The sequence below is a fragment of the Molothrus ater genome, chromosome 1 (genome assembly GCF_012460135.2).
Source record: "Molothrus ater isolate BHLD 08-10-18 breed brown headed cowbird chromosome 1, BPBGC_Mater_1.1, whole genome shotgun sequence".
Classification (NCBI taxonomy): Eukaryota; Metazoa; Chordata; class Aves; order Passeriformes; family Icteridae; genus Molothrus; species Molothrus ater.
Window position 1 is genome coordinate 152,286,624 of NC_050478.2, and position 27,674 is coordinate 152,314,297.

Below are 27,674 nucleotides of genomic sequence, written 5' to 3' on the forward strand. Positions count from 1 at the left end.
CATTTTGCAGGCCACAGTTCCTGGTTAGCTCATAGTATTGAGTCATGAGGTGAGGAGTGTTTTTCATCCCACAGCTCTGCAATGTCATGTCCTACTTTTGACTCCACGTCCATCTGACATGGGCGGCAGCTTTTAAATACAAGTATTAGAGACCAAGGGCGGTGCATGAGGATGTTTTTTGTGGAGGGCTGTAGACGTGACCAAAGCTTTGAACAGTCGGCTGTCAACTTTGAAGTCACAGCCTGGCCTAGTCCGCTGTGGTTTTTGTCCTGTGGAGAGGGTCCTCATTCCCTCACAACCACGTCAGGCTTATCTGGGCTTTGCAGCTCTACTGGGGCTGATGGGTTTTCCCTTCCAACACATCTCTCCCTCCCCGTCCCATTGGCAACATTCTAAACCTGTCTATATGCCTGGCCTTTCCTCCTGGATATGGGAGAACAATCCCTGTGGTTTGGGGAGTGTTGTCAGGCCCTGCAATGTCTTGGGTTTTATTTGTCCATAGCACTCATCTCATCTGGCCCCAGCTATTTCACACTGTGGGGTCCCATTGCTGGGCTCTGAGTGACACCTAGAAAGGAAAAGTGGAAAAGTATCAGCATATGATGTCTGTGGAGCACTTGAATGACCTGGATACATTCAATTTTCAGAAGAAATGTGTTGACCTTTTTACTCTCTCAAGGTACCTGAATGGAAATCATAACTTCAGTTTTACCTGGCCCAGCCTGACGAGTCATGAGCTGGGGACTGTTTTCCTTCCTGCACCTCTGCAATTCCATGTCCCATTCTTGTGCTTGAGTCCATCTGATCTTGGCAGCAGGTTTAAAGTGTGAGTTGGTATTTGGGAGGATTTGCTTGGAAGTTGCATGTCAGAGAAACCAGAATAAACTGCAAATACCTAGGAAAATTGGGATGTCATCAATCTGTTCAGCCCATGGAATAGGTGTGCTTTTGTTTGGGGCTGTGTTTGAGAGAGGGATGTCATTCCTTTACAGCTCTGTCAGGCTGGTTGGGGCTTTGTGGCTGTGCTGGGCATTAGGACCTGTGCCTTCCAATGCATTTACTCCCTCCCACCTTGCCTATGGATTTCCAGGGACCCACAAGGATAGGTCAATTTTTTCCTCTACAAAGCATTTCCAAGTTCAGGTCCTAGAAGAGATGAGGAGCAGTTAGAGTTTATTTTAAAAGGCAAAATCCATGTCTTAGTGACCTCTATGTTACATACAGAAAGAAAAAAAGAATCTCACTGTAGATGGGGAGGGAGCCATGGCTGGTATTTACCTCCACCTCTTAGCAATGTCTTTGGCAGTGTCTCCTACTTCATCATCGCAGACTATGCAAGGATGTACAGGTGGTGTAATGGGTGAGTGAGGTGGACTGCTCTATTTATATAATATTGAAACAACATGATCTGGAGCCTTGTGATCCAATTGTCAAGCTAGAGTCAAACTTCAAATCAAGTAACTCTAGAGTCATTTCCATGAGTCCAGCACTGTTCAACATCCTCATAAATGAGTTGCTGTGAGGTGGTCTGGGGTCCCTAGGGGAGGAAGCTCACAGACTTAGTAAACCAAGGCCAATTCAGGGCTACCAAGATATTTAAAGGGCTGGAAGGATTTTTCAGAGAGGACTCAGAGAGCTGGGACTTCAGGAGAACGTGGGGTTGTTACAAGTCAGCAATGGCACAGGTGAAAAGAGGTGGAATCCCATGGGCAGTGCAGACAAACCTTTCTTAATGTGAGGTTGGTCACAGAGTGGAAGAACTGCTGGAGTGTCTGTGTGCAGGGAGATGAAAACCTGAAGTGTCCATGGTTCTGGAAATCCTTCCCTGGGTAGCCTTCCTTGAGCAGAGGGGATGGAAACCCTTGCAGCACTTTCTGAGTTTCTCTGAGGCTGGATGATATTGTGATTGTTTGTGTGGTTTGAGAGTTGTGATGGGAGGAGATGTTGTCAAGCATATGCTTGCATGGAGAGACTTAACCAGAGCAATGAGCAGGAGAGCATTGTTTTGTTAAAGCCTATGCTATGGCAGGAGATGTGATTTTGTCATATTCTGGATGGTCACCATTCAACCCAGCTTCCTGTGGCAGTCCTGGTTGTCACTATTGGGGTTCTACTTGTTTAGGAAGGTGTTGTGCCCCTTTGCCATCCACCCCATAGGTGAGGGTGTGAGAGGTTTCAAATTCAAAAAGAAGAGGAGACATGAGACTTTGGTGCAGGAAAACTTTATTAAGGCATAAGACTTGAAAGGCAAGGGAGAGAATTTGAAGGGATCCAAGGTGAGGTGGAAGTAGAGAGACCATCAGCGGAGGTGCTTTGCTTGCAGGAGCTGTTGGCAGAGGCCAGAGCTGGTGGTGTCAGGGGGTGGTGCTGAGGGCCCTTAGCAGATGTAGCCGCCCCTTCTGCCAGAGCAGCCCAGGCCTCCCAGGCCGTAGCCAAGGCCAAAGCCAAATCCCCCAGAGATGGGCTGTCCCTGGGCATTGAGCTCAGTGCCCAGAGCAGCCGAGGAGGTGGATCCGACGGCGGTGTTCTGGGGGAAGGAAGTCATGATGGGTCCCGGCATGGTGACCAGCACAGGGGAAGGGTTGATGATGACGCGGGAATCCTGGCATTGCAGGGCACAGGGCTCGTTGCAGCTGTTGGCCAGCGGGGTGGGTCCGCAGGGACTGCAGCGATTGTTGCAGGCCATGGGTGTGGTGTGGAGGGTGCCTGGAAGAAAGGGGGGTAAGGTGTGAGAGGGGTGTGGGGGCGCGAGGGGCAGTGATGCAGGAGGGTGAGTTATGTGGAGCCTGTTGTGGGGCTGTGGGGAGGCGTGAGGGCTGCTGAGTCTGGGGCTGAGCTGCTGGAAGAGAGGGGCCAGGGGTGCAGGAGCAGGAGGGTAAGGAGCATGAGGCTCACCTTGTTGCTGGCAGGCGCAAGAGGAGAAGGCTTGAAGAGAATTGTGTGAGGGAGAGAGGCTCTGGGCCGGCTTTTATGCTGGTTCTGGAGGGGTGGGACAGCCTTGTCCCATGGCCTTGGGACATTTTGCAGGCCACTGTTCCTTGCTGGCTGAGCGGTGAGTCCTGAGGTGGGACGGATTTTTCATCCTGTAACTCTACACTGTCATGTCCAGCTTTTTAGTGTGTATCTATCTGACCTCAGAAACGTTAAATGCAAGTATTAGAGACCAACGGATGTTGATGATGATGGTTTTTTGTGGCGTGGTGTGGATGTGACCAAAGCTTTGGACAATGGAGTGTCAACAGTGAAGTCACCCAATGTCCCATGTGTGCTGTGGTTTGTGGGTGTCTTGTGGAGAGGGTCCTCATTCCCCCACAGCCACGTTAGGACCTTCTGGGCTTTGCAGCTCTTCTGCGGCTGACAGGTGTCCCCTTCAATCACATCTCTCCCTCCCTGTCCATTGCCAACATTCTAAACCTGTTTATGTGTCAGGCCTTTCCTGCTGGATATTGGAAAACAATCCCTGTGGTTTGGGGACTCTCGTCTGGCCCTGTAATATCTTGTGTAATTCATCATTAGCGCTCATCTCAGCTGGTCCCAGGTAGGTTACACTGAGGGGGTCCCACTGCTGCGCTCTGAGTGACACCTTGAAAGGAAACGTAGTGAAGGATAAGAAGATGATGTCTGTGGAGCCCTTGAAGGACCTGAATACATTCAGTTTTCAGAAGAAATGTATTGACCTTTTTACTCTCTCAAGGTACCTGAATGGAAATCAGGACATCAGTTTTTCGTAGCCCAGCCTGACGAGTCATGAGTTCCTTCCTGCAACTCCACAATTCCATGTCCTGCTCTTGTGAGCATGTCCATCTCACCTTGGCATCAGCTTTAACGTGAGAGTTGGTATTTGGAAGGATTTACTTGGTGGATGCCTGTAAGAGAAACCAAAATAAACCACAAATGCCTCTGAAAGTTGGGATGTCATCAATGAGTTCAACCCATGGGACAGGTGTGTTTTGATTTGTGGCTGCATTTGAGAGAGAGATCCCATTCCTTTACAGCCCTGTCAGGTTGCTCTGGGCTTTGTGGCTGTGCAAGGCAGTAGACCTGCCCTTTCCAGTGCATTTACTCCCTCCCACCTTGCCTATGGATTTCCAGGGAACTTGTTCCTGAACTCAAGGATGGGACAATTTTTTCCCCTACAAAGCATTTCCTCGTGCAGATCATACAAGGTGATGTTGGGCAGTTAGAGTTGAATTTGGAGGGCAAAATCCTGTCTTAGTTACCTCTGTTTTCCATACAGAAAGAAAGAATTTTACTGTGGGTGATGAGGGAGCCATGGCTGGTGTTTACCTCCACCTCTTAGCAATGTCTTTTGCAGTGTCTCCTACTTCATCATCCCCGACCATGCAAGGATGTACAGGTGGTGTAAAGGGTCAGTGATGTGGACTGCTCTATTTATATAATATTGAAATAATGTGACCTGGAGCCTTGTGATGCAAAGTCAAGCTGGAGTCAAAATCCAAATGAAGTAGCTCAATAGTTGTATCCCTGTGGCTAACTCTTTTCAACATCCTCAAAAATGACATGAGTCAGTGTGAGAAGTTCTGGGGCTCCCCAGTGGAGGAGGCCCACAGACTTAGTGAAACAAGGCCAGTTCAGGACTACCAAAATATTTAAAGGGCTGAAAGGGTTTTTCATAGAGAACTTAAATAGCTGGGTCTTCCGGGACACCAGACTGGATGGGGGTTGTTACCAGTGTGTGTAAATCCCGGATGGCAGGGAATGAAGCCGCAGGATTACATCTCTTCTCAGTGCCGCACATGTGGTGAAGGAAAAGTCAGCAATGGCACAAGTAAAAACAGATGGAATTCCAAGGGCTGAGCAGACAAGCCTTTCTTAGTGTGGGGTTGGTCACAGCGTGGAAGAGGTGCAGGAGTTTATTTGTCCAGGGAGATGAAAACCTGAAGTGTCCATGGTTCTGGAAATCCTTCCCTGGGTAGCCTTCCTTGAGCAGAGGGGATGGAAACCCTTGCAGCACTTTCTGAGTTTCTCTGAGGCTGGATGATATTGTGATTGTTTGTGTGGTTTGAGAGTTGTGATGGGAGGAGATGTTGTCAAGCATATGCTTGCATGGAGAGACTTAACCAGAGCAATGAGCAGGAGAGCATTGTTTTGTTAAAGCCTTTGCTATGGCAGGAGATGTGATTTTGTCATATTCTGGATGATTATGATTCAACCCAGCTTCCTGTGGCTGTCCTGGTTGTTACTGTTGGCATTCTACTTGTTTAGGAAGGTGTTGTGCCCCTTTGCCATCCACCCCATAGGTGAGGGTATGAGAGTTTTGGAATTCAAATGAAGAGGAAACATGTGAGGCTTTGATGCAGGAAAGCTTTATTAACAAAAAAGCATTAAAAGGCACGGAAGAGAATTTAAGGGATCCAGAGTATGGTGGAAGTAGAGAGACCATCAGCCGAGGTGCTTTGCTTGCAGGAGCTGTTGGCAGAGGCCAGAGCTGGTGGTGTCAGGGGTGGTGCTGAGGGCCCTTAGCAGATGTAGCCGCCCCTTCTGCCAGAGCAGCCCAGGCCTCCCAGGCCGTAGCCAAGGCCAAAGCCAAATCCGCCAGAGATGGGCTGTCCCTGGGCATTGAGCTCAGTGCCCAGAGCAGCCGAGGAGGTGGATCCGACGGCGGTGCTCTGGGGGAAGGAGGTCATGATGGGTCCTGGCAGGGTGACCAGCACAGGGGAAGGGTTGATGATGACGCGGGAATCCTGGCATTGCAGGGCACAGGGCTCGTTGCAGCTGTTGGCCAGCGGGGTGGGTCCGCAGGGACTGCAGCGGTTGTAGCAGGCCATGGCTGTGGTGTGGAGGATGCCTGGAAGAGAAAGAATGAATTTAGACAGGGTTGTGGGTATGCGAGGGGTAGTGATGCAGGAGAGTGAGGGAGTGTGGAGGCTGTTGTGGGGCCTTGGGGAGGGGTGAGGTCTGCTGAGCCTGGGGCTTTGCGTGCTGGAAGAGAGGGGCCAGGGGTGCAGGAGCAGGAGGGTCAGGGCTTGAGGCTTACCTTGTTGTTGGCAGGAGCAGGAGGAGAAGGCTTGAGGAGAAGTGTTTGAGGCAGAGAGGCTCTGGGCTGGCTTTTATGCTGGTTCTGGAGGGGCGGGACAGCCTTGTCCCATGGCCTTGGGGCATTTTGCAGGCCACAGTTTCTGGTTAGCTCATAGTGGTGAGTCATGAGGTGAGGAGTGTTTTTCATCCCACAGCTCTGCAATGTCATGTCCTACTTTTGACTCCATGTCCATCTGACATGGGCAGCAGCTTTTAAATACAAGTATTAGAGACCAAGGGCGGTGCATGAGGATGTTTTTTGTTGAGGGCTGTGTACGTGAGCTTTGGGCAGTGGGGTGCCCACAGTGAAGTCACGCAATATCCCATGTTTGCTGTGTTTGTGTGTGTCTTGTGGAGAGAGTCCTCATTCCCCCACAGCCATGTCAGGCTCATCTGGGCTTTGCAGCTCTTCTGGATATGAAGGGTGTCCCCTTGCATCACATTCTCTCCCTCCCTGTCCCTTTGCCAACATTCTAAACCTGTGTATATGCCAGGCCTTTCCTGCTGGATATGGGAGAACAATCCCTGTGATCCCTTTTCTGCTTTCCGATGTCTTTTGTTTGTTCTTCCTGTGGCACTTGTCTTAGCAGGATCCAACAAGGTCACACTGTGGGGTCCCATTGCTGGGCTCTGAGTGAAACCTGGAAAGGAAACCTGGTGAAGGATAAGAAGAAGATGTGAGGAGCAGTTGGAGGAACTACAGGATTCACTTTTCAGAAAAAGATGGTTGACCTTGTTACTCTCTAGAGGTACTAGAAGAAAAATTTGAACATTGGTTTTGCCTGACATAGACTTGCACGTTGTGATGTGGGGAGTGTTTTCTTTCCTGTAATCCTTCAGTGTCAGGTCCTGCTCTTGAGGCCGTTTCCATCTGACATTGACAGTAGCGTTTAAGTGAGTTGGAATTTGGGAGGATTTTCTTGCAAGATGTGTGTCAGAGAAACCAGAATATGCAACAAAAGCCTAGGAACAATATGGGTGTCATCAATGAGGTCATTCTGTGGCACTCGTGTGGTTAACTTTGTGTGTGTGCTGTGAATTTGGGCCCCATTCCACCACAGTCATGTCAGACTGGTCTGGCCTTTGCAGCTGTGCTTTGCATGAGGAGCTGCCCCTTCCATCACGGCCATTCCTCCTTTAATGTGTTGATGGTGTGTGTAAAAGAGACTGAAGACGTGACCAAGATTTGGAGAGGTGGGTTGTCATCAGTGAGGTCATCCCATGGAACTCATGGTTTTGGGTTTTTGTGTGTTTGTTGTGAAGAGGGGCCCTAAACTATCCCAGGTGTGTCAGGCTGGTCTGGGCTGTGCATCTGTGCCAGGTGTGAGCACCTGGACTCTTCCATTCCATGTTGGCAGTTGGAGATTTGAGTTGCCTCCTCAGTGAGCTGGCAGATGATGGAGTCTCTGAGCCCCCACTTGGTTATTCCACATGTTCGAAGCACCTTAAGACTAAAGGTTAAAAGAAAGTCCTGCATTTCAAGAGCGGAATATGTGAAGTTCTGCATCTGGACAGGAATTGCATTGTGCCCTGGCTCATGCTGTGGGCAGAGAGTCTGAAAAGTGGCTTTTGTGAGCAGGAGCCTATGGTGCTGATCAAGAACACAGACCAGAAGGTTGCAGTGGGGAGTTACTTTAGTGGGGTATCACCTGTGTCCAAGACAGATTTCAGGGAATTGTTGCCATGAAGTCGTGAGAGGTGGCCCTTCCTCTCTTTAGAGCACTGGTGAGCTTCTGTGAGGAGTGGTATGGACAGTTCTGGCCTCGACAGCTGAAGAAGCACAAGGGGGTAGTGAACGAAGAGAGGTTGAGGGCCAGCAGACAGTGCAAGGGCTGGAGAATCTTTGCTAGAGGAGAGGCTTAGAGTGCTGGGACTCTCAGGAGACAAGGCTGGGGAGAGGACTGTCACCAGTGTCCGGGAGCCCAGCTGTTCTCAACATTGCACACATGAAGGGAAAGGGCGTCCATGCACAAGTGAAAATAGATGGAATTCCATGGGCAGAGGAAGGAAGGATTGTTCAGTATGTGTGGATTGTCCCAGAGTATAAGAGACAAAGGGGTCCCTCTTCTTGGAGGTCCAAAATTGAACTGGCCATAATCGTGAAAATCCTGCTCCTGCCACGTCTGCTTGAGCATAGGTAATGGAAGCACTTGCTCTCGAGATTTCTTGCCCAAGTGGATGCTCTTGTTCCTCTGTCCATGGGGAGGACTCAAGAGTGCTGTTAGGAAGAGAATTTTTCAAGTGTCTGCTGGCATAGAGTGACTTAGGCAGAGCAGTGCCCAGGAGAGAGTTGTTGCGTCCAAGCCTTTGGTAGATGAGGGGATGGACTTGTGTCATGTTCAGGAAGGTCCACTACTCTCCTCTGTTTTCCATATCAGTGTTGGTTATTCCTGGTGGGGACATATTTGCTAAGAAATGTTCTTTGCTCCCTTTCCATCCCACATAATGGTTGAGTGCTGGCATTGCACAGAGTGAGGATGTGAGACCATTGGAATTCGAAAATAATAGGAAGCAACTCAGATTGTGCAGCAAGAAAACTTTATTCTAGTGAAATAAGAATGAGAAAGAGGAAGCTGGAGGAATCAGGTGTGAGGTGGAAGTAGAGAGACCATCAGCCAAGGTGCTTTGCTTGCAGGAGCTGTTGGCAGCGCCCAGGGCTGGTGGTGTCAGGGGTGGTGCTGAGGGCCCTTAGCAGATGTAGCCGCCCCTTCTGCCAGAGCAGCCCAGGCCTCCCAGGCCGTAGCCAAGGCCAAAGCCAAATCCGCCAGAGATGGGCTGTCCCTGGGCATTGAGCTCAGTGCCCAGAGCAGCCGAGGAGGTGGATCCGACGGCGGTGCTCTGGGGGAAGGAGGTCATGATGGGTCCTGGCAGGGTGACCATCACAGGGGAAGGGTTGATGATGACGCGGGAATCCTGGCATTGCAGGGCACAGGGCTCGTTGCAGCTGTTGGCCAGCGGGGTGGGTCCGCAGGGACTGCAGCGGTTGTAGCAGGCCATGGCTGTGGTGTGGAAGGTGCCTGGAAGAGAGAGGGGTGAGGCAGGGCAGGGGTGTGGGGGTGCGAGGGTGCCTGGAAGAGAGGAGGATGATGCAGGCTGGAGGCTGGGGGTTGCAAAGGAGTGAAGTGTCAGCAGGCTGAGGGAGTATGAAGGGTCTTGTGGGGCTGTGGGGAGGCTGGGGCTGAGTGTGCTGGAAGAGAGGTGCCAGGGGTGCAGGAACAGGAGGGTCTGGGCTTGAGACTCACCTGGTTGTCGGCAGGAGCAGGAGGAGAAGGCTTGAGGAGAAGTGTGTTAGGGAGAGAGGCTCTGGGCTGGCTTTTATGCTGGTTCTGGAGGGGTGGGACATCCTTGTCCCTTGGCCTTGGGGCATTTTGCAGGCCACAGTTCCTGGTTGTCTCATAGTGGTCAGTCCTGAGGTGGGGAGTGTTTTCCATCCCACAACTCTGCAGTGTCATGTCCTATTTTTGAGTCTGTATCCATTTGACCTTGGTGGCAGCTTTTTAATGCAAGTGTTGGAGACCAAGGGCTGATGATGATGATGTTTTTTGTGGAGGGCTGTAGACGTGACCAAAGCTTTGAACAGTCGGCTGTCAACTTTGAAGTCACAGCCTGGCCTAGTCCGCTGTGGTTTTTGTCCTGTGGAGAGGGTCCTCATTCCCTCACAACCACCTCAGACTTATCTGGGCTTTGCAGCTCTACTGGGGCTGATGGGTTTTCCCTTCCAACACATCTCTCCCTCCCCGTCCCATTGGCAACATTCTAAACCTGTCTATATGCCTGGCCTTTCCTCCTGGATATGGGAGAACAATCCCTGTGGTTTGGGGCGTGTTGTCAGGCCCTGCAATGTCTTGGGTTTTATTTGTCCATAGCACTCATCTCATCTGGCCCCAGCTATTTCACACTGTGGGGTCCCATTGCTGGGCTCTGAGTGACACCTAGAAAGGAAAAGTGGAAAAGTATCAGCATATGATGTCTGTGGAGCACTTGAATGACCTGGATACATGCAATTTTCAGAAGAAATCTGTTGACCTTTTTACTCTCTCAAGGTACCTGAATGGAAATCATAACTTCAGTTTTACCTGGCCCAGCCTGACGAGTCATGAGCTGGGGACTGTTTTCCTTCCTGCACCTCTGCAATTCCATGTCCCATTCTTGTGCTCGAGTCCATCTGATCTTGGCAGCCGGTTTAAAGTGTGAGTTGGTATTTGGGAGGATTTGCTTGGAAGTTGCATGTCAGAGAAACCAGAATAAACTGCAAATACCTAGGAAAATTGGGATGTCATCAATCTGTTCAGCCCATGGAATAGGTGTGCTTTTGTTTGGGGCTGTGTTTGAGAGAGGGATGTCATTCCTTTACTGCTCTGTCAGGCTGGTTGGGGCTTTGTGGCTGTGCTGGGCATTAGGACCTGTGCCTTCCAATGCATTTACTCCCTCCCACCTTGCCTATGGATTTCCAGGGACCCACAAGGATAGGTCAATTTTTTCCTCTACAAAGCATTTCCAAGTTCAGGTCCTAGAAGAGATGAGGAGCAGTTAGAGTTTATTTTAAAAGGCAAAATCCATGTCTTAGTGACCTCTATGTTACATACAGAAAGAAAAAAAGAATCTCACTGTAGATGGGGAGGGAGCCATGGCTGGTATTTACCTCCACCTCTTAGCAATGTCTTTGGCAGTGTCTCCTACTTCATCATCGCAGACTATGCAAGGATGTACAGGTGGTGTAATGGGTGAGTGAGGTGGACTGCTCTATTTATATAATATTGAAACAACATGATCTGGAGCCTTGTGATCCAATTGTCAAGCTAGAGTCAAACTTCAAATCAAGTAACTCTAGAGTCATTTCCATGAGTCCAGCACTGTTCAACATCCTCATAAATGAGTTGCTGTGAGGTGGTCTGGGGTCCCTAGGGGAGGAAGCTCACAGACTTAGTAAACCAAGGCCAATTCAGGGCTACCAAGATATTTAAAGGGCTGGAAGGATTTTTCAGAGAGGACTCAGAGAGCTGGGACTTCAGGAGACAAGGCTGAACGTGGGGTTGTTACAAGTCAGCAATGGCACAGGTGAAAAGAGGTGGAATCCCATGGGCAGTGCAGACAAACCTTTCTTAATGTGAGGTTGGTCACAGAGTGGAAGAGCTGCTGGAGTGTCTGTGTGCAGGGAGATGAAAACCTGAAGTGTCCATGGTTCTGGAAATCCTTCTCTGGTTAGCATTCCTGGAGCACAGACGATGGAGGCCGTTGCAGCACTTCCTGAGTTTCTCTGAGGCTGGATGATATTGTGATTGTTTGTGTGGTTTGAGAGTTGTGATGGGAGGAGATGTTGTCAAGCATATGCTTGCATGGAGAGACTTAACCAGAGCAATGAGCAGGAGAGCATTGTTTTGTTAAAGCCTATGCTATGGCAGGAGATGTGATTTTGTCATATTCTGGATGGTCACCATTCAACCCAGCTTCCTGTGGCAGTCCTGGTTGTCACTATTGGGGTTCTACTTGTTTAGGAAGGTGTTGTGCCCCTTTGCCATCCAGCCCCAATGGTGAGGGTGTGAGAGGTTTCAAAAAGAGGAGACATGAGACTTTGATGCAGGAAAACTTTATTGAGGCATAAGACTTGAAAGGCAAGGGAGAGAACTTGAATGGATCCAGAGTGAGGTAGAAGTAGAGGGGCCATCAGCCAAGGTGCTTTGTTTGCAGGAGCTGTTGGCAGAGGCAAGAGCTGGTGGTGTCAGGGGTGGTGCTGAGGGCCCTTAGCAGATGTAGCCGCCCCTTCTGCCAGAGCAGCCCAGGCCTCCCAGGCCGTAGCCAAGGCCAAAGCCAAATCCGCCAGAGATGGGCTGTCCCTGGGCATTGAGCTCAGTGCCCAGAGCAGCCGAGGAGGTGGATCCGACGGCGGTGTTCTGGGGGAAGGAGGTCATGATGGGTCCTGGCATGGTGACCAGCACAGGGGAAGGGTTGATGATGACGCGGGAATCCTGGCATTGCAGGGCACAGGGCTCGTTGCAGCTGTTGGCCAGCGGGGTGGGTCCGCAGGGACTGCAGATGTTGTTGCAGGCCATGGGTGCGGTGTGGAGGGTTCCTGGAAAAGAGAGAGGGGTGAGGAAGGGCAGGGGTGTGGTTGTTATGGGCGGTGATGCAGGAGGGTGAGGGAGTGTGGAGGTTGTTGTAGAGGCTGTGGGGAAGCATGAGGGCTGCTGATGTTTGCGCTGAGCGTGCTGGAAGAGAGCAGCCACGAGTGCAGGCGAAGGAAGGTCAGGGATTGAAGCTCACCTGGTTGTTAGCAGGAGCAGGAGGAGAAGGCTTGAGGAGAAGTGTGTGAGGGAGAGAGGCTCTGGGCTGGCTTTTATGCTGGTCCTGGAGAGGTGGGACAGCTTTGTGCTATGGCCTTGGGGCATTTTGCAGGCCACAATTCCTGGTTGACTCAGCATGGTGAGGCCTGAGGTGTGGAGTGTTTTCTTTTGTGCAGCTCTGCAGTGTCATGTTCTGCTTTTGATTCCATCTCCATCTGACCTTGTCAGCAGCTTTAAATGCAAGTATTAGAAACCAAGGGCTGTTGATGAAGATGTTTTTTTGGCAGGATGTGGACGTGATCAGAGCTTGGGACTGTGGGGTGTCCACAGTGAAGTCACCCAATGTCCCAGTTATGCTGTGGTCTTTGGGTGTCTTTTGGAGAGGGTCCTCATTCCCTCACAGCCACGTCAGGCTCATCTGGGTTTGCAGCTGTACTGGAGATGATGAGTCTCCCCTTTGGTCACATTCTCTACCTCCCTGTCCCATTTCTGACATTCTAAACCTGTGTATATGCCAAGCCTTTCCTGCTGGATATGGGAGAACAATCCCTGTGACACCGCCACTGCTGTCCAATGTCTTGTGTGGTTTCATCCGTAGTGCTCGTCTCCGCTAGGCCCAGCACGGTTGCACTGTGGGGCTCCCATTACGGGGCTCTGAGAGAAACATGGAAAGAAAAATGTTTGAAGGATACAGAAAGACTTGATGTTCAGTTGAAGGAAATGTGGACATTTATTTTTCAAAAAGAATTGGTTGGCCCTATTCCACTCTAGAGGTACTTGAACAGAAGTTTTAACTTCAGTTTTGTGTGTCATAGATTTGTGCATGGTGATGTGGGGAAAGTTTTTCTTCCACAATCCTTCAGTGTCATGTCCTGCTCCTGATGCCGTTTCCATCTGAACTTGGTGTCAGCTTTTAAGTGAGAGTTGGTATTTGGGAGGATTTGCTTTGAATATGTGTCTGAATAACCAAAATATACAACAAATGCCTTGGAATTATATGGGTGTCATTAGTGAGGTAATTCTGTGGCACTCGTATCGGTTTCTTTGTGGGTGTGTTGTGAAGAGGGGCCCAATTCCACCACAGTCATGTCAGGCTGGTTTTGGCTTTGCAGCTCTGCTGTGCCTGAAGAGCTGCCCCTTCCTTTGTGGTCATTCCTCCTTTAAAGTGTGAGTATTTGAGACCAAAGGCTGGTGTTGATGGTGTGTGTCAAAGGGGACTGAATACATGACCTGAGTTTAGAGAAGTGTGGAGTCATCAGTGAGGTCAGCCTGTAGAACTCCTGATTTTGGGTTTTTGTTTGTGTTGTGAAGAGGGGCCCCAAAGTATCCCAAGTCAGTCAGGCTGGTCTGGGCTTTGCCTCTGTGCCAGATGTGTGCACCTGTAATCTTCTCTTCCATGTGGGCAGTTGTTTAGTTGGGTTGCCTCCCTAGTGAGCTGGCAGATTGTGGAGTGTCTGAGGCACCACTTGGCTGTTCCACGCAAGAGAGCAGGAGACTGAGGGTTCAAGGAATCTCCCAAAGGTAAAGCAAGGGAAATGAGAAGTTCTCTCTCTGGACAGGAATTGCTCTAGGCCCTGAATAATTCTGTGGGCAAATAGTCTGAAAAGTGGCTTTCCTGAGCAGGACCCTGTTGGTGATGATCGAGAACAGGTAGACCAGGAGATTGCAGTGGGGCATTACTTCTGTCCGTGTCATCTGTGTCCAAGACAGATTTCAGAAAATTGTTGCCATGAAGTCATGAGAGGTGGCCCTTCCTCTCTTTAGAGCGCTGGAGAGTTCCCATGTGGGGTGGTGTGGACAGTTCTGGCCTCAAGATGTGAAGTACACGGGGAAAGTGAACAAAGGCCAGTTTAGGGCCACCGGAAATTTAAGGGCCTGGAGGATCCTTGCTAGAAAACGCACTAAGAGAGCTGGGATTCTCAGGAGACAAGGCTGGACAATCAGGGTCACCAGTGTGTGGGAGCCCAGCTGTTGTCAGCATTGCAGACATGAAGGAAGAGAAGGCAGGCGCACAAGTGAAAATAAATTGAATAGCATGGGCAAAGGAAGCAAGAATTTTTCAGTTTGTATGGATGGTCATGGAGTATAAGAGACAATGGGTTCCCTCATCTTGGAGGTCCAAAACTGAACTGGACATAATCCTGGAAATCCTGCCTCTCCTGAGTCTGGTGGAGGAAGGGGGATGGAAGCATTTGCACTGTGGAGTTCCTGCACAAGTGCATGATGTTTTTTCTCTGTTCCCGGGCAGGACTCAAGAGTGCTGCTGGGAAGAGAATTTTTCAAGTGTATGCTGGCATAGTGTGATTTTGTCAGTGCAGTGCCCAGGAGAGAATTGCTGTGTCCAAGCCGTTGGTAGATGAGGGGATGGCTTTGTGTCATGTTCTGGAAGGTCTCCCCTCTCCCCTGTTTCCCATTTCAGCATTGGTTGTTTTTGGTGGTGACATATTTGGTAAGAAATGTTCTTTGCTCCCTTTCCATCCCACATAATGGTTGAGGGCTGGTATTGCACAGGATGAGGATGTCAGACCATTAGAATTCAAAAAGAACAGCAAGCAACTCCATTTGTGATGCAAGTAAACTTTATTAAGTGAAAGAATGCTGAGAAGGAAGAAGCTGGAGGAATGAGATATGAGATGGAAGTAGAGAGACCATCAGCGGAGGTGCTTTGCTTGCAGGAGCTGTTGGCAGCGCCCAGAGCTGGTGGTGTCAGAGGTGGTGCTGAGGGCCCTTAGCAGATGTAGCCGCCCCTTCTGCCATAGCAGCCCAGGCCTCCCAGGCCGTAGCCAAGGCCAAAGCCAAATCCGCCAGAGATGGGCTGTCCCTGGGCATTGAGCTCAGTGCCCAGAGCAGCCGAGGAGGTGGATCCGACGGCGGTGTTCTGGGGGAAGGAGGTCATGATGGGTCCTGGCAGGGTGACCAGCACAGGGGAAGGGTTGATGATGACGCGGGAATCCTGGCATTGCAGGGCACAGGGCTCGTTGCAGCTGTTGGCCAGCGGGGTGGGTCCGCAGGGACTGCAGCGGCTGTTGCAGGCCATGGGTGTGGTGTGGAGGGTGCCTGGAAGAGATGGGATGTGGTTAGACTGGGGTGTGGATGTGCGTGGGGCAGTGATGCAGGAGAGTGAGGTATTGTGGAGGCTCTAGTGGGGCTGTCGGGAGGCATGAGGACTGCTGAGGCTGGATCTGAGCATGCTGGAAGAGAGGGTTCAGGGGTGCAGGATCAGGAGGATCAGGGCTTGAGGCTTACCTTGTTGTTGGGCAGGAGCAGGAGGAGAAGACTTGAGGAGAAGTGTGTGAGGGAGAGAGGCTCTGGGCCGGCTTTTATGCTGGTTCTGGAGGGGTGGGACATTCTTGTCCCATGGCCTTGGGGCATTTTGCAGGCCACAGTTCCTGGTTGACTCAGCGTCCTGAGTCCTGAGGTGGGGAATGTTTTCCATCCCCCACCTCTGCAGTGTCATGTTCTACTTTTTCATCTATGTCCATCTGACCTTGTCAGCAGGTTTTAAATGCAGGTATTAGAGACCAAGGGCTGTTGATGAAGATGTTTTTTTTGGCAGGCTGTGGTCATGACCAGAGCATTGGACAGTGAGGTGTCAACAGTGAAGTCACGCAATGTCCCTGTCGTGCTGTGGTTTGTGGGTGTCTTGTGGAGTGGGTCCTCATTCCCCCACAGCCATGTCAGGCTCATCTGGGCTTTGCAGCTGTACTGGAGATGTAGGGTGTCCCCTTCCATCACATTCTCTCCCTCCCTGTCCCATTTCTGACATTCTAAACCTGTGTATATGCCAGGCCTTTCTTGCCTGTGACAAGAATCCCTGTGACACCTTCCCTGGTGTCCAATGTCTTGTGTGGTTTCATCCGTAGTGCTTGTCTCAGCTAGGCCCAGCACGGTCACACTTTGGGGTCCCGTTACGGGGCTCTGAGAGAAACATGGAAAGAAAAATGTTTGAAGGATATAGAAAGACTTGATGTTCAGTTGAAGGAAATGTGGACATTTATTTTTCAAAAAAATTGGTTGACCTTATTCCACTCTAGAGGTACTTGAACAGAAGTTTTAACATGGCTTTTGTGTGTCATAGATTTGTGTGCATTGGTGTGGGGAATATTTGTCTTCCACAATCTTTCAGTGTCATGTCCCGCTCTTGAGGCCGTTTCCATCTGAACTTGGTATCAGCTTTAAAGTGGGAGTTGGTATTTGGGAGGATTTGCTTGGAATATGTGTGTCTGAATAACCAAAATATACAACAAATGCCTTGGAATTATATGGGTGTCATTAGTGAGGTCATTCTGTGGCACTCGTATCGGTTTCTTTGTGGGTGTGTTGTGAAGAGGGGCCCAATTCTTCTGCTGCCCTGTCCGGCTGGTGTGGGCTTTGCAGCTGTGCTGTGCATGAGGAGCTGCCCCTTCCATTGTGGTCTTTCCTCCTTTAAAGTGTGAGTATTTGAGACCAAAGGCTGGTGTTGATGGTGTGTGTTAAAGAGGACTGCAGACGAGACCAAGATTTGGAGAGGTGTGGAGTCATCAGTGAGGTCAGCCTGTAGAACTCCTGATTTTGTGTTTTGGGTGTCTTGTGAAGAGGGGCCCCAAAGTATCCCAGGTGTGTCAAGCTGGTCTGGGCTTTGCCTCTGTGCCAGATGTGAGTGCCTGGACTCTTCCATTCCATGTCAGCAGTGGGAGTGTTGCCCCTTCAGCGAGCTGGCAGGTGATGGAGTGTCTAGATCACCACTTTTCGGTTCCACCATTCAGAAGGTCCTCAAGACTAAGGGTTTAAAGGAACCTACCAAAGTTCAAACAAGAGAAATGTGAAGTTCTGCAACTGGATAGGAATTGCACTGGGCCTGGGATAATGCTGTGGACTGAGAGTCTGAGAAGTGGCTTTTGTGAGCAGGACCCTGTGGTGCTGATCAAGAACAGAGTGCTCAATCGGTTGTGGTGGGGCATTACTTTCAGTGGTGGGTCACCTGTGTACAAGAGAGATTTCAGGAAATTGTTGCCATGAAATTGTGAGAGGTGGCCCTTCCTCTCTTTAGAGCACTGGTGAGATCTCATGTGCAGTGATGTGGACAGTTCTGGCCTTGAGATGTGAAGAAGCACAAGGGGGTAGTGGACAAAGACCAGTTGAGGGCCACCAGACACTTAAAGGGGCTGGTGGATCTTTGCTCGAGGACAGTCTGAGAGAGCTGAGACTCTGAGGAGACAAGGCTGGTGGGTGGTGAACCAAGTGTGTGGGAGCCCAGCTGTTCTCAGCACTGCACATGTGAAGGAAGAGAAGGCACAGGCACATTTGAAAATAAAGTGAATACCATGGGCAAAGAAAGGAAGAGTTTTTCAGTGTGTTTGGATGATCCCAGGTTGTAAGAGAGAATGGGGTCCCTCTTCTTGGAGGTCCAAAACTGAACTGGCCATAATCGTGGCAATCCTGCTCCTGCCAGGTCTGCTTGAACATAGGTAATGGAAGCACTTGCTCTCGAGATTTCCTGCCCAAGTGGATGCTCTTGTTCCTCTGTTCACAGGGAAGACTTGAGTGCTGGTGTGAAGGGAGTTTTTCAAGTGTATGCTGGCATAGAGTAACTGTGGCAGAGCAGTGCCCAGGAGACAACTGTTTTGTCAAAGCTTTTGGCAGATGAGATGATGGCCTTGTGTCATGTTCTGGAAGGTTTCCCCTCTCCCCTGTTTCCCATGTCAGCGTTGGTTGTTTTTGGTGGGGACATATTTGGTAAGAAATGTTCTTTGCTCCCTTTCCATCCCACATAATGGTTGAGTGCTGGCATTGCACAGGGCAAGGATGTGAGACCATTAGAATTCAAAAAGAACAGCAAGCAACTCCATTTGTGATGCAAGTAAACTTTATTGAAGTGAAAGAATGACCGGAAAGAAGAAGCTGGAGGAATCAGGTGTGAGGTGGAAGTAGAGAGACCATCAGCCAAGGTGCTTTGCTTGCAGGAGCTGTTGACAGAGGCCAGAGCTGGAGGTATCAGGGGTGGTGCTGAGGGCCCTTAGCAGATGTAGCCGCCCCTTCTGCCATAGCAGCCCAGGCCTCCCAGGCCGTAGCCAAGGCCAAAGCCAAATCCGCCAGAGATGGGCTGTCCCTGGGCATTGAGCTCAGTGCCCAGAGCAGCCGAGGAGGTGGATCCGACGGCGGTGTTCTGGGGGAAGGAGGTCATGATGGGTCCTGGCAGGGTGACCAGCACAGGGGAAGGGTTGATGATGACGCGGGAATCCTGGCATTGCAGGGCACAGGGCTCGTTGCAGCTGTTGGCCAGCGGGGTGGGTCCGCAGGGACTGCAGATGTTGTTGCAGGCCATGGGTGCGGTGTGGAGGGTGCCTGGAAGAGAGGGGTGAGACAGGGTAGTGGCGTGGGATTGCAGGAAGCAAAGTGTTGCCCCCATTAGGGAGTGAGGAGGCTGTTGTGGGTCTGTGGGGAGGTGTAAGAGCTGCTGAGGCTGGCGCTGAGCGTGCTAGACGAGAGGGGCCAGGGGTGCAGGAGCTGGTTGTTCAGGGCTAGAAGCTCACCTGGTTGTTGGCAGGAGCAGGAGGAGAAGGCTTGAGGAGAAGTGTGTGGGGGAGAGAGGCTCTGGGCCGGCTTTTATGCTGGTTCTGGAGGGGTGGGACAGCCTTGTCCTATGGCCTTGAGGCATTTTGCAGGCCACAGTTCCTGGTTGCCTCAGTGGTGAGTCCTGAGGTGGGGAGTGTTTTCCATCCCTCAACTCTGCAGTGTCATGTCCTACTTTTGAATCCATGTCCTTCTGACCTTGTCAGCAGCTTTTAAATGCAGGTATTAGAGACCAAGGGGTGTTGATGATGATGTCTTTTGTTGAGGGCTATGGATGTGAGCTTTGCACAGTGGGGTGCCAACAGTGAAGTCACGCAATGTCTCATGTGTGCTGTGGTTTGTGGGTGTCTTGTGGAGAGGGTCCTCATTCCCCTACAGTAATGTCAGATTCATCTGGGCTTTGCAGCTTTTCTGGGGGTGATGCGTGTCCCTTTCCATCACATTCTCTTACTCTCTGTCCCATTGCCAAAGTTCTACACCTGTTTATGTATCAAGTCTTTCCTGTTGGGCATGGGAAGGCAATCCTTGTGGTTTGGAAACTCTTTTCAGCTCCTGCAATGTCTTGTGATTTTTTCATTCATAGCACTCATCTCCGCTGGCCCCAGCTAGTTCATGCTGTGAGGTCCTACTGCTGGACTCTGAGTGACACCTGGAAAGGAAAACTGGTGAAGGATAAGAAGATGATGTCTGTGGAGCCCTTGAAGGACCGGAATACATTTAATTTTCAGAACCACTGTGTTGACCTTTTTACTCTCTCAAGGTACCTGAATGGAAATCATAACATAAATTTTACCTGTCCCAGCCTAACGAGTCATGAGCTGGAGACTGTTTTCCTTCCTGCAACTCTCAAATGTGAAATCCTGCTGCTGTGACTGTGTCCATCCGACCTTGGCAGCAGCTTTAAAGTGAGAGTTGGTGTTTGGGAGGATTTGCTTGGTAGGTGCATGTCAGAGAAACCAGAATAAACCACTAAAGCCTATGAAACTCGAGATGTCAGCAATGAGTTCAACCCATGGGACAGCAGGTGTGTTTTGGTTTGTGGCTGCATTTGAGACAGGGACCCCATTCCTTTACAGCCCTGTCAGGCTGTGCTGGGCTTTGTGGCTGTGCTGGGCATCAGGTCCTGCCCCTTCCATGCATTTACTCCCTGCCACCTTGCCCATGGATTTCCAGGGAGCTTGTTCCTGTAGACAAGGATGGGACAATTTTTCCCCTCCAAAGCATTTCCAAGTTCAGCTCGTACAAGGTGATTAGGGGCAGTTAGAGTTGAATTTGGAGGGCAAAATCCTGTCTTAGTGACCTCTGTGTTGCCTACAGAAAAAAAGAATCTTACTGTGGATGATGAGGGAGCCATGGTTGGTGTTTACCTCCACCTCTTAGCAATGTCTTTGGCACTGTCTCCTACTGCATCATTGCAGACTATGCAAGGATGTACAGGTGGTGTGAAGGGTCAGTGAGGTGGACTGCTCTAGTTAGATAATATTGAAACAACATGACCTGGAGCCTTGTGATCCAAAGTCAAGCTGAAGTCAAACTTCAAATGAAGTAGCTCAAGAGTCGTATCCATGAGGCCAAAACTGTTCAACATCCTCAAAACTGACGTCAGTAGGTGTGAACAGTTCTGGGCTCCCCAGGGGAGGAAGACCGCAGAATCAGTGAATGAAGGCCATTGTTTAGTGTAGAGCCACCAAGATCTTTAAAGGGCTGGAAGGATTTTTCAGGCAGGACTGAGCAAGCTGGGACTTCCAGGAGACATGGCTGGATGGGGGGTTGTTCCAAGTCAGCAATGGCACAGGTGAAAAGAGATGAAATTCCATGGGCTGAGCAGGCAAGGCTTTTTTATTGTGAGGATGGTCACAGAGTGGAAGAGGTGCAGGAGTTTGTCTGTTAAGGGAGATGAAAACCTGACCTCTCCATGGTTCTGGAAATCCTTCTCTGGGGAGCCATACTTGATCCTCTTGAGAGAGGCTGGAAGGGCTTGCAGCGCCTCCTGAGTTTCTGTGAGAATGGATGTTATTGTGATTGTTTGTGTGGTTTGAGAGTTGTGATGGGAGGGGGTCTTGTCAAGGGAATGCTGGCATGGAGAGATTTTGCTGGAGGAATCAGCAGGAGAGCATTGTTGTATCAATGCCGTTGGTATGGCAGGCCATGTGATTTTGTCATGTTCTGGATGGTCAGCATTCAACATGTTTCCTGTTTCATTCTTTGTTGTTACTGGTGGGTATCTACTTGTTTAGGAAGGTGTTGTGCCCCTTTGCTATTGAGCCCATGGGTGCGGGTGTGAGAGCTATGAAATTCAAAAAGAAGAGGAGACATGTGAGACTTTGATTCAGGAAAAGTTTATTGAGGGAAAAGAATTAAAAGGCAAGCGTGAGAACTTGAAGGGATCCAGAGTGAGGTAGAAGTAGAGGGGCCATAATTGGAGGTGCTTTGCTTGCAGGAGCTGTTGGCAGCGGCCAGAGCTGGTGGTGTCAGGGGTGGTGCTGAGGGCCCTTAGCAGATGTAGCCGCCCCTTCTGCCAGAGCAGCCCAGGCCTCCCAGGCCGTAGCCAAGGCCAAAGCCAAATCCGCCAGAGATGGGCTGTCCCTGGGCATTGAGCTCAGTGCCCAGAGCAGCCGAGGAGGTGGATCCGACGGCGGTGTTCTGGGGGAAGGAGGTCATGATGGGTCCTGGCAGGGTGACCAGCACAGGGGAAGGGTTGATGATGACGCGGGAATCCTGGCATTGCAGGGCACAGGGCTCGTTGCAGCTGTTGGCCAGCGGGGTGGGTCCGCAGGGACTGCAGATGTTGTTGCAGGCCATGGGTGCGGTGTGGAGGGTTCCTGGAAAAGAGAGAGGGGTGAGGAAGGGCAGGGGTGTGGTTGTTATGGGCGGTGATGCAGGAGGGTGAGGGAGTGTGGAGGTTGTTGTAGAGGCTGTGGGGAAGCATGAGGGCTGCTGATGTTTGCGCTGAGCGTGCTGGAAGAGAGCAGCCACGAGTGCAGGCGAAGGAAGGTCAGGGATTGAAGCTCACCTGGTTGTCAGCAGGAGCAGGAGGAGAAGGCTTGAGGAGAAGTGTGTGAGGGAGAGAGGCTCTGGGCTGGCTTTTATGCTGGTCCTGGAGAGGTGGGACAGCTTTGTGCTATGGCCTTGGGGCATTTTGCAGGCCACAATTCCTGGTTGACTCAGCATGGTGAGGCCTGAGGTGTGGAGTGTTTTCTTTTGTGCAGCTCTGCAGTGTCATGTTCTGCTTTTGATTCCATCTCCATCTGACCTTGTCAGCAGCTTTAAATGCAAGTATTAGAAACCAAGGGCTGTTGATGAAGATGTTTTTTTGGCAGGATGTGGACGTGATCAGAGCTTGGGACTGTGGGGTGTCCACAGTGAAGTCACCCAATGTCCCAGTTATGCTGTGGTCTTTGGGTGTCTTTTGGAGAGGGTCCTCATTCCCTCACAGCCACGTCAGGCTCATCTGGGTTTGCAGCTGTACTGGAGATGATGAGTCTCCCCTTTGGTCACATTCTCTACCTCCCTGTCCCATTTCTGACATTCTAAACCTGTGTATATGCCAAGCCTTTCCTGCTGGATATGGGAGAACAATCCCTGTGACACCGCCACTGCTGTCCAATGTCTTGTGTGGTTTCATCCGTAGTGCTCGTCTCCGCTAGGCCCAGCACGGTTGCACTGTGGGGCTCCCATTATGGGGCTCTGAGAGAAACATGGAAAGAAAAATGTTTGAAGGATACAGAAAGACTTGATGTTCAGTTGAAGGAAATGTGGACATTTATTTTTCAAAAAGAATTGGTTGGCCCTATTCCACTCTAGAGGTACTTGAACAGAAGTTTTAACTTCAGTTTTGTGTGTCATAGATTTGTGCATGGTGATGTGGGGAAAGTTTTTCTTCCACAATCCTTCAGTGTCATGTCCTGCTCCTGATGCCGTTTCCATCTGAACTTGGTGTCAGCTTTTAAGTGAGAGTTGGTATTTGGGAGGATTTGCTTTGAATATGTGTCTGAATAACCAAAATATACAACAAATGCCTTGGAATTATATGGGTGTCATTAGTGAGGTAATTCTGTGGCACTCGTATCGGTTTCTTTGTGGGTGTGTTGTGAAGAGGGGCCCAATTCCACCACAGTCATGTCAGGCTGGTTTTGGCTTTGCAGCTGTGCTGTGCCTGAAGAGCTGCCCCTTCCTTTGTGGTCATTCCTCCTTTAAAGTGTGAGTATTTGAGACCAAAGGCTGGTGTTGATGGTGTGTGTCAAAGGGGACTGAATACATGACCTGAGTTTAGAGAAGTGTGGAGTCATCAGTGAGGTCAGCCTGTAGAACTCCTGATTTTGGGTTTTTGTTTGTGTTGTGAAGAGGGGCCCCAAAGTATCCCAAGTCAGTCAGGCTGGTCTGGGCTTTGCCTCTGTGCCAGATGTGTGCACCTGTAATCTTCTCTTCCATGTGGGCAGTTGTTTAGTTGGGTTGCCTCCCTAGTGAGCTGGCAGATTGTGGAGTGTCTGAGGCACCACTTGGCTGTTCCACGCAAGAGAGCAGGAGACTGAGGGTTCAAGGAATCTCCCAAAGGTAAAGCAGGGGAAATGAGAAGTTCTCTCTCTGGACAGGAATTGCTCTAGGCCCTGAATAATTCAGTGGGCAAATAGTCTGAAAAGTGGCTTTCCTGAGCAGGACCCTGTTGGTGATGATCGAGAACAGGTAGACCAGGAGATTGCAGTGGGGCATTACTTCTGTCCGTGTCATCTGTGTCCAAGACAGATTTCAGAAAATTGTTGCCATGAAGTCATGAGAGGTGGCCCTTCCTCTCTTTAGAGCGCTGGAGAGTTCCCATGTGGGGTGGTGTTTACAGTTCTGGCCTCAAGATGTGAAGTACACGGGGAAAGTGAACAAAGGCCAGTTTAGGGCCACCGGAAATTTAAGGGCCTGGAGGATCCTTGCTAGAAAACGCACTAAGAGAGCTGGGATTCTCAGGAGACAAGGCTGGACAATCAGGGTCACCAGTGTGTGGGAGCCCAGCTGTTGTCAGCATTGCAGACATGAAGGAAGAGAAGGCAGGCGCACAAGTGAAAATAAATTGAATAGCATGGGCAAAGGAAGCAAGAATTTTTCAGTTTGTATGGATGGTCATGGAGTATAAGAGACAATGGGTTCCCTCATCTTGGAGGTCCAAAACTGGACTGGACATAATCCTGGAAATCCTGCCTCTCCTGAGTCTGGTGGAGGAAGGGGGATGGAAGCATTTGCACTGTGGAGTTCCTGCACAAGTGCATGATGTTTTTTCTCTGTTCCCGGGCAGGACTCAAGAGTGCTGCTGGGAAGAGAATTTTTCAAGTGTATGCTGGCATAGTGTGATTTTGTCAGTGCAGTGCCCAGGAGAGAATTGTTGTGTCCAAGCCGTTGGTAGATGAGGGGATGGCTTTGTGTCATGTTCTGGAAGGTCTCCCCTCTCCCCTGTTTCCCATTTCAGCATTGGTTGTTTTTGGTGGGGACATATTTGGTAAGAAATGTTCTTTGCTCCCTTTCCATCCCACATAATGGTTGAGGGCTGGTATTGCACAGGGTGAGGATGTCAGACCATTAGAATTCAAAAAGAACAGCAAGCAACTCCATTTGTGATGCAAGTAAACTTTATTAAGTGAAAGAATGCTGAGAAGGAAGAAGCTGGAGGAATGAGATATGAGATGGAAGTAGAGAGACCATCAGCGGAGGTGCTTTGCTTGCAGGAGCTGTTGGCAGCGCCCAGAGCTGGTGGTGTCAGGGGTGGTGCTGAGGGCCCTTAGCAGATGTAGCCGCCCCTTCTGCCATAGCAGCCCAGGCCTCCCAGGCCGTAGCCAAGGCCAAAGCCAAATCCGCCAGAGATGGGCTGTCCCTGGGCATTGAGCTCAGTGCCCAGAGCAGCCGAGGAGGTGGATCCGACGGCGGTGTTCTGGGGGAAGGAGGTCATGATGGGTCCTGGCAGGGTGACCAGCACAGGGGAAGGGTTGATGATGACGCGGGAATCCTGGCATTGCAGGGCACAGGGCTCGTTGCAGCTGTTGGCCAGCGGGGTGGGTCCGCAGGCACTGCAGCGGCTGTTGCAGGCCATGGGTGTGGTGTGGAGGGTGCCTGGAAGAGATGGGATGAGGTTAGACTGGGGTGTGGATGTGCGTGGGGCAGTGATGCAGGAGAGTGAGGTATTGTGGAGGCACTAGTGGGGCTGTCGGGAGGCATGAAGACTGCTGAGGCTGGATCTGAGCATGCTGGAAGAGAGGGTTCAGGGGTGCGGGAGCAGGAGGATCAGGGCTTGAGGCTTACCTTGTTGTTGGGCAGGAGCAGGAGGAGAAGACTTGAGGAGAAGTGTGTGAGGGAGAGAGGCTCTGGGCTGGCTTTTATGCTGGTTCTGGAGGGGTGGGACATCCTTGTCCCATGGCCTTGGGGCATTTTGCAGGCTACAGTTCCTGGTTGACTCAGCGTCCTGAGTCCTGAGGTGGGGAATGTTTTCCATCCCCCACCTCTGCAGTGTCATGTTCTCCTTTTGCATCCATGTCCATCTGACCTTGTCAGCAGCTTTTAAATGCAGGTATTAGAGACCAAGGGCTGTTGATGAAGATGTTTTTTTTCGCAGGATGTGGTCATGACCAGAGCTTTGGACAGTGAGGTGTCAACAGTGAAGTCACACAATGTCCCTGGCGTGCTGTAGTTTGTGAGTGTCTTGTGGAGCGGGTCCTCATTCCCCCACAGCCATGTCAGGCTCATCTGGGCTTTGCAGCTGTTCTGGAGATGTAGGGTGTCCCCTTCCATCACATTCTGTCCCTCCCTGTCCCATTTCTGACATTCTAAACCTGTGTATATGCCAGGCCTTTCCTGCTGGATATGGAAGAACAATCCCTGTGACACCTTCCCTGCTGTCCAATGTCTTGTGTGGTTTCATCCGTAGTGCTCGTCTCAGCTAGGCCCAGCACGGTCACACTTTGGGGTCCCGTTACGGGGCTCTGAGAGAAACATGGAAAGAAAAATGTTTGAAGGATATAGAAAGACTTGATGTTCAGTTGAAGGAAATGTGGACATTTATTTTTCCAAGAGAATTGGTTGACCCTATTCCACTCTAGCGGTACTTGAACAGAAGTTGAACATGGCTTTTGTGTGTCATAGATTTGTGCGTTGTGATGTGAGGAATGTTTTTCTTCCCACAATCCTTCAGTGTCATGTCCTGCTCCTGAGGCCGTTTCCATCTGAACTTGGTCTCAGGTTTTAAGTGAGAGTGTGTATTTGGGAGGATTTGCTTTGAATATGTGCATCTGAATAACCAAAATATACAACAAACGCCTTGGAATTATATGGGCGTCATTCTGGCTATAGTGAGGTAATTCTGTGGCACTCATATAGGTTGCTTTGTGGGTGTGTTGTGAAGAGGGGCCCGATTCTACTGCAGCCATGTCAGGCTGGTTTTGGCTTTGCCACTGTGCTGTGCATGAGGAGCTGCCCCTTCCATTGTGGTCATTCCTCCTTTAAAGTGTGAGTATTTGAGTCCAAAGGCTGGTGTTGATGGTGTGTGTCAAAGAGGACTGCAGACGAGACCAAGATTTGGAGAGGTGGAGAGTCATCAGTGAGGTCAGCCTGTAAACTCCTGGTTTTGTATTTTGGATATCTTGTGACGAGGGGCCCCAAAGTATCCCAGGTTAGTCAGACTGGTCTGGGCTTTACATCTGTGCCAGGTGTGAGGTCCTGGACTCTTCCATTCCATGTCAGCAGTGGGAGTGTTGCCCCTTCAGCGAGCTGGCAGGTGATGGAGTGTCTAGATCACCACTTTTCAGTTCCACCATTCAGAAGGTCCTCAAGACTAAGGATTGAAAGTAACCTCCCAGCGTTCAAAGAGAAATGTGAAGTTCTGCAACTGGATAGGAATTGCACTGGGCCTGGGATAATGCTGTGGACTGAGAGTCTGAGAAGTGGCTTTTGTGAGCAGGACCCTGTGGTGCTGATCAAGAACAGAGTGCTCAATAGGTTGTGGTGGGGCATTACTTTCAGTGGTGGGTCACCTGTGTACAAGAGAGATTTCAGGAAATTGTTGCCATGAAATTGTGAGAGGTGGCCCTTCCTCTCTTTAGAGCACTGGTGAGATCTCATGTGCAGTGATGTGGACAGTTCTGGCCTCGAGGTGTCAAGAAGCACAAGGGGGTAGTGGACAAAGACCAGTTGAGGGCCACCAGACACTTAAAGGGGCTGGTGGATCTTTGCTCGAGGACAGTCTGAGAGAGCTGAGACTCTGAGGAGACAAGGCTGGTGGGTGGTGAACCAAGTGTGTGGGAGCCCAGCTGTTCTCAGCACTGCACATGTGAAGGAAGAGAAGGCACAGGCACATTTGAAAATAAAGTGAATACCATGGGCAAAGGAAGCAAGAATTTTTCAGTTTGTATGGATGGTCATGGAGTATAAGAGACAATGGGGTTCCTCTTCTTGGAGGTCCAAAACTGAACTGGCCATAATCCTGGAAATCCTGCTCCTGCCAGGTCTGCTTGAGCATAGGTAATGGAAGCACTTGCTCTCGAGATTTCCTGCCCAAGTGGATGCTCTTGTTCCTCTGTCCATGGGGAGGACTTGAGTGCTGCTGTGAAGGGAGTTTTTCTAGTGTATGCTGGCATAGAGTGACTGTGGCAGAGCAGTGCCCAGGAGAAAATTGGCTTGTCAAAGCTTTTGGCAGATGAGATGATGGCCTTGTGTCATGTTCTGGAAGGTCTCCCCTCTCCCCTGTTTCCCATGTCAGCGTTGGTTGTTTTTGGTGGTGACATATTTGATAAGAAATGTTCTTTGCTCTCTTTGCATCCCACATAATGGTTG

At 50.4% G+C, this 27,674-nt stretch overlaps 8 protein-coding genes across 8 annotated transcripts; all 8 read right to left on the bottom strand.

The window, feature by feature from the left end:
* Positions 1–2,377: 2,377 nt before the first annotated feature.
* LOC118684177 (feather beta keratin-like) lies at positions 2,378–2,686 on the bottom strand. The gene has a single exon (XM_036378919.1). The coding sequence runs from the start codon at positions 2,684–2,686 to the stop codon at positions 2,378–2,380; it is 309 nt and encodes a 102-aa protein (XP_036234812.1).
* Positions 2,687–5,480: 2,794 nt separating this feature from the next.
* LOC118684148 (feather beta keratin-like) lies at positions 5,481–5,789 on the bottom strand. The gene has a single exon (XM_036378873.1). It carries the CDS (start codon positions 5,787–5,789, stop codon positions 5,481–5,483), a length of 309 nt encoding a protein of 102 aa, XP_036234766.1.
* A 2,938-nt stretch (positions 5,790–8,727) lies between these two features.
* On the bottom strand, positions 8,728–9,406 carry LOC118684363 (feather beta keratin-like). The gene is made up of 2 exons (XM_036379181.2): positions 9,286–9,406; positions 8,728–9,059 (listed from the first exon to the last, which is right to left on the bottom strand). The coding sequence occupies exons 1-2, from the start codon at positions 9,404–9,406 to the stop codon at positions 8,728–8,730; spliced, it is 453 nt and encodes a 150-aa protein (XP_036235074.2).
* Positions 9,407–11,780: 2,374 nt separating this feature from the next.
* LOC118683980 (feather beta keratin-like) lies at positions 11,781–12,089 on the bottom strand. Its single transcript, XM_036378623.1, has one exon. It carries the CDS (start codon positions 12,087–12,089, stop codon positions 11,781–11,783), a length of 309 nt encoding a protein of 102 aa, XP_036234516.1.
* A 2,959-nt stretch (positions 12,090–15,048) lies between these two features.
* On the bottom strand, positions 15,049–15,668 carry LOC118684111 (feather beta keratin-like). Its single transcript, XM_036378823.2, has 2 exons — positions 15,567–15,668; positions 15,049–15,402 (listed from the first exon to the last, which is right to left on the bottom strand). The coding sequence occupies exons 1-2, from the start codon at positions 15,666–15,668 to the stop codon at positions 15,049–15,051; spliced, it is 456 nt and encodes a 151-aa protein (XP_036234716.2).
* A 2,647-nt stretch (positions 15,669–18,315) lies between these two features.
* Positions 18,316–18,957, bottom strand: LOC118683952 (feather beta keratin-like). The gene is made up of 2 exons (XM_036378589.2): positions 18,837–18,957; positions 18,316–18,647 (listed from the first exon to the last, which is right to left on the bottom strand). The coding sequence occupies exons 1-2, from the start codon at positions 18,955–18,957 to the stop codon at positions 18,316–18,318; spliced, it is 453 nt and encodes a 150-aa protein (XP_036234482.2).
* Positions 18,958–21,365: 2,408 nt separating this feature from the next.
* LOC118701987 (feather beta keratin-like) lies at positions 21,366–21,674 on the bottom strand. Its single transcript, XM_036406985.1, has one exon. The coding sequence runs from the start codon at positions 21,672–21,674 to the stop codon at positions 21,366–21,368; it is 309 nt and encodes a 102-aa protein (XP_036262878.1).
* Positions 21,675–24,633: 2,959 nt separating this feature from the next.
* LOC118684361 (feather beta keratin-like) lies at positions 24,634–25,277 on the bottom strand. Its single transcript, XM_036379179.2, has 2 exons — positions 25,157–25,277; positions 24,634–24,965 (listed from the first exon to the last, which is right to left on the bottom strand). Exons 1-2 carry the CDS (start codon positions 25,275–25,277, stop codon positions 24,634–24,636), a joined length of 453 nt encoding a protein of 150 aa, XP_036235072.2.
* Positions 25,278–27,674: the final 2,397 nt, after the last annotated feature.

Bases quoted from the DNA above. Each gene is read 5' to 3' on its own strand.
- LOC118684361 (XM_036379179.2), bottom strand. From the start codon at position 25,277: ATGCCCCAAGGCCATGGGACAAGGATGTCCCACCCCTCCAGAACCAGC. The intron at 24,966-25,156 runs ACAAGGTAAGCC...TCCCATCTCTTC, and splicing joins CCTCCTGCTCCTGCCCAACA to CAGGCACCCTCCACACCACA.
- LOC118684111 (XM_036378823.2), bottom strand. From the start codon at position 15,668: ATGTCCCACCCCTCCAGAACCAGCATAAAAGCCGGCCCAGAGCCTCTC. The intron at 15,403-15,566 runs GTAAGCCTCAAG...TCCACACCCCAG, and splicing joins TGCTCCTGCCCAACAACAAG to TCTAACCACATCCCATCTCT.
- LOC118684177 (XM_036378919.1), bottom strand. From the start codon at position 2,686: ATGGCCTGCAACAATCGCTGCAGTCCCTGCGGACCCACCCCGCTGGCC.
- LOC118701987 (XM_036406985.1), bottom strand. From the start codon at position 21,674: ATGGCCTGCAACAACATCTGCAGTCCCTGCGGACCCACCCCGCTGGCC.
- LOC118683952 (XM_036378589.2), bottom strand. From the start codon at position 18,957: ATGCCTCAAGGCCATAGGACAAGGCTGTCCCACCCCTCCAGAACCAGC. The intron at 18,648-18,836 runs CCAGGTGAGCTT...ACCCCTCTCTTC, and splicing joins CCTCCTGCTCCTGCCAACAA to CAGGCACCCTCCACACCGCA.
- LOC118683980 (XM_036378623.1), bottom strand. From the start codon at position 12,089: ATGGCCTGCAACAACATCTGCAGTCCCTGCGGACCCACCCCGCTGGCC.
- LOC118684148 (XM_036378873.1), bottom strand. From the start codon at position 5,789: ATGGCCTGCTACAACCGCTGCAGTCCCTGCGGACCCACCCCGCTGGCC.
- LOC118684363 (XM_036379181.2), bottom strand. From the start codon at position 9,406: ATGCCCCAAGGCCAAGGGACAAGGATGTCCCACCCCTCCAGAACCAGC. The intron at 9,060-9,285 runs CCAGGTGAGTCT...CCCTCTCTCTTC, and splicing joins CCTCCTGCTCCTGCCGACAA to CAGGCACCTTCCACACCACA.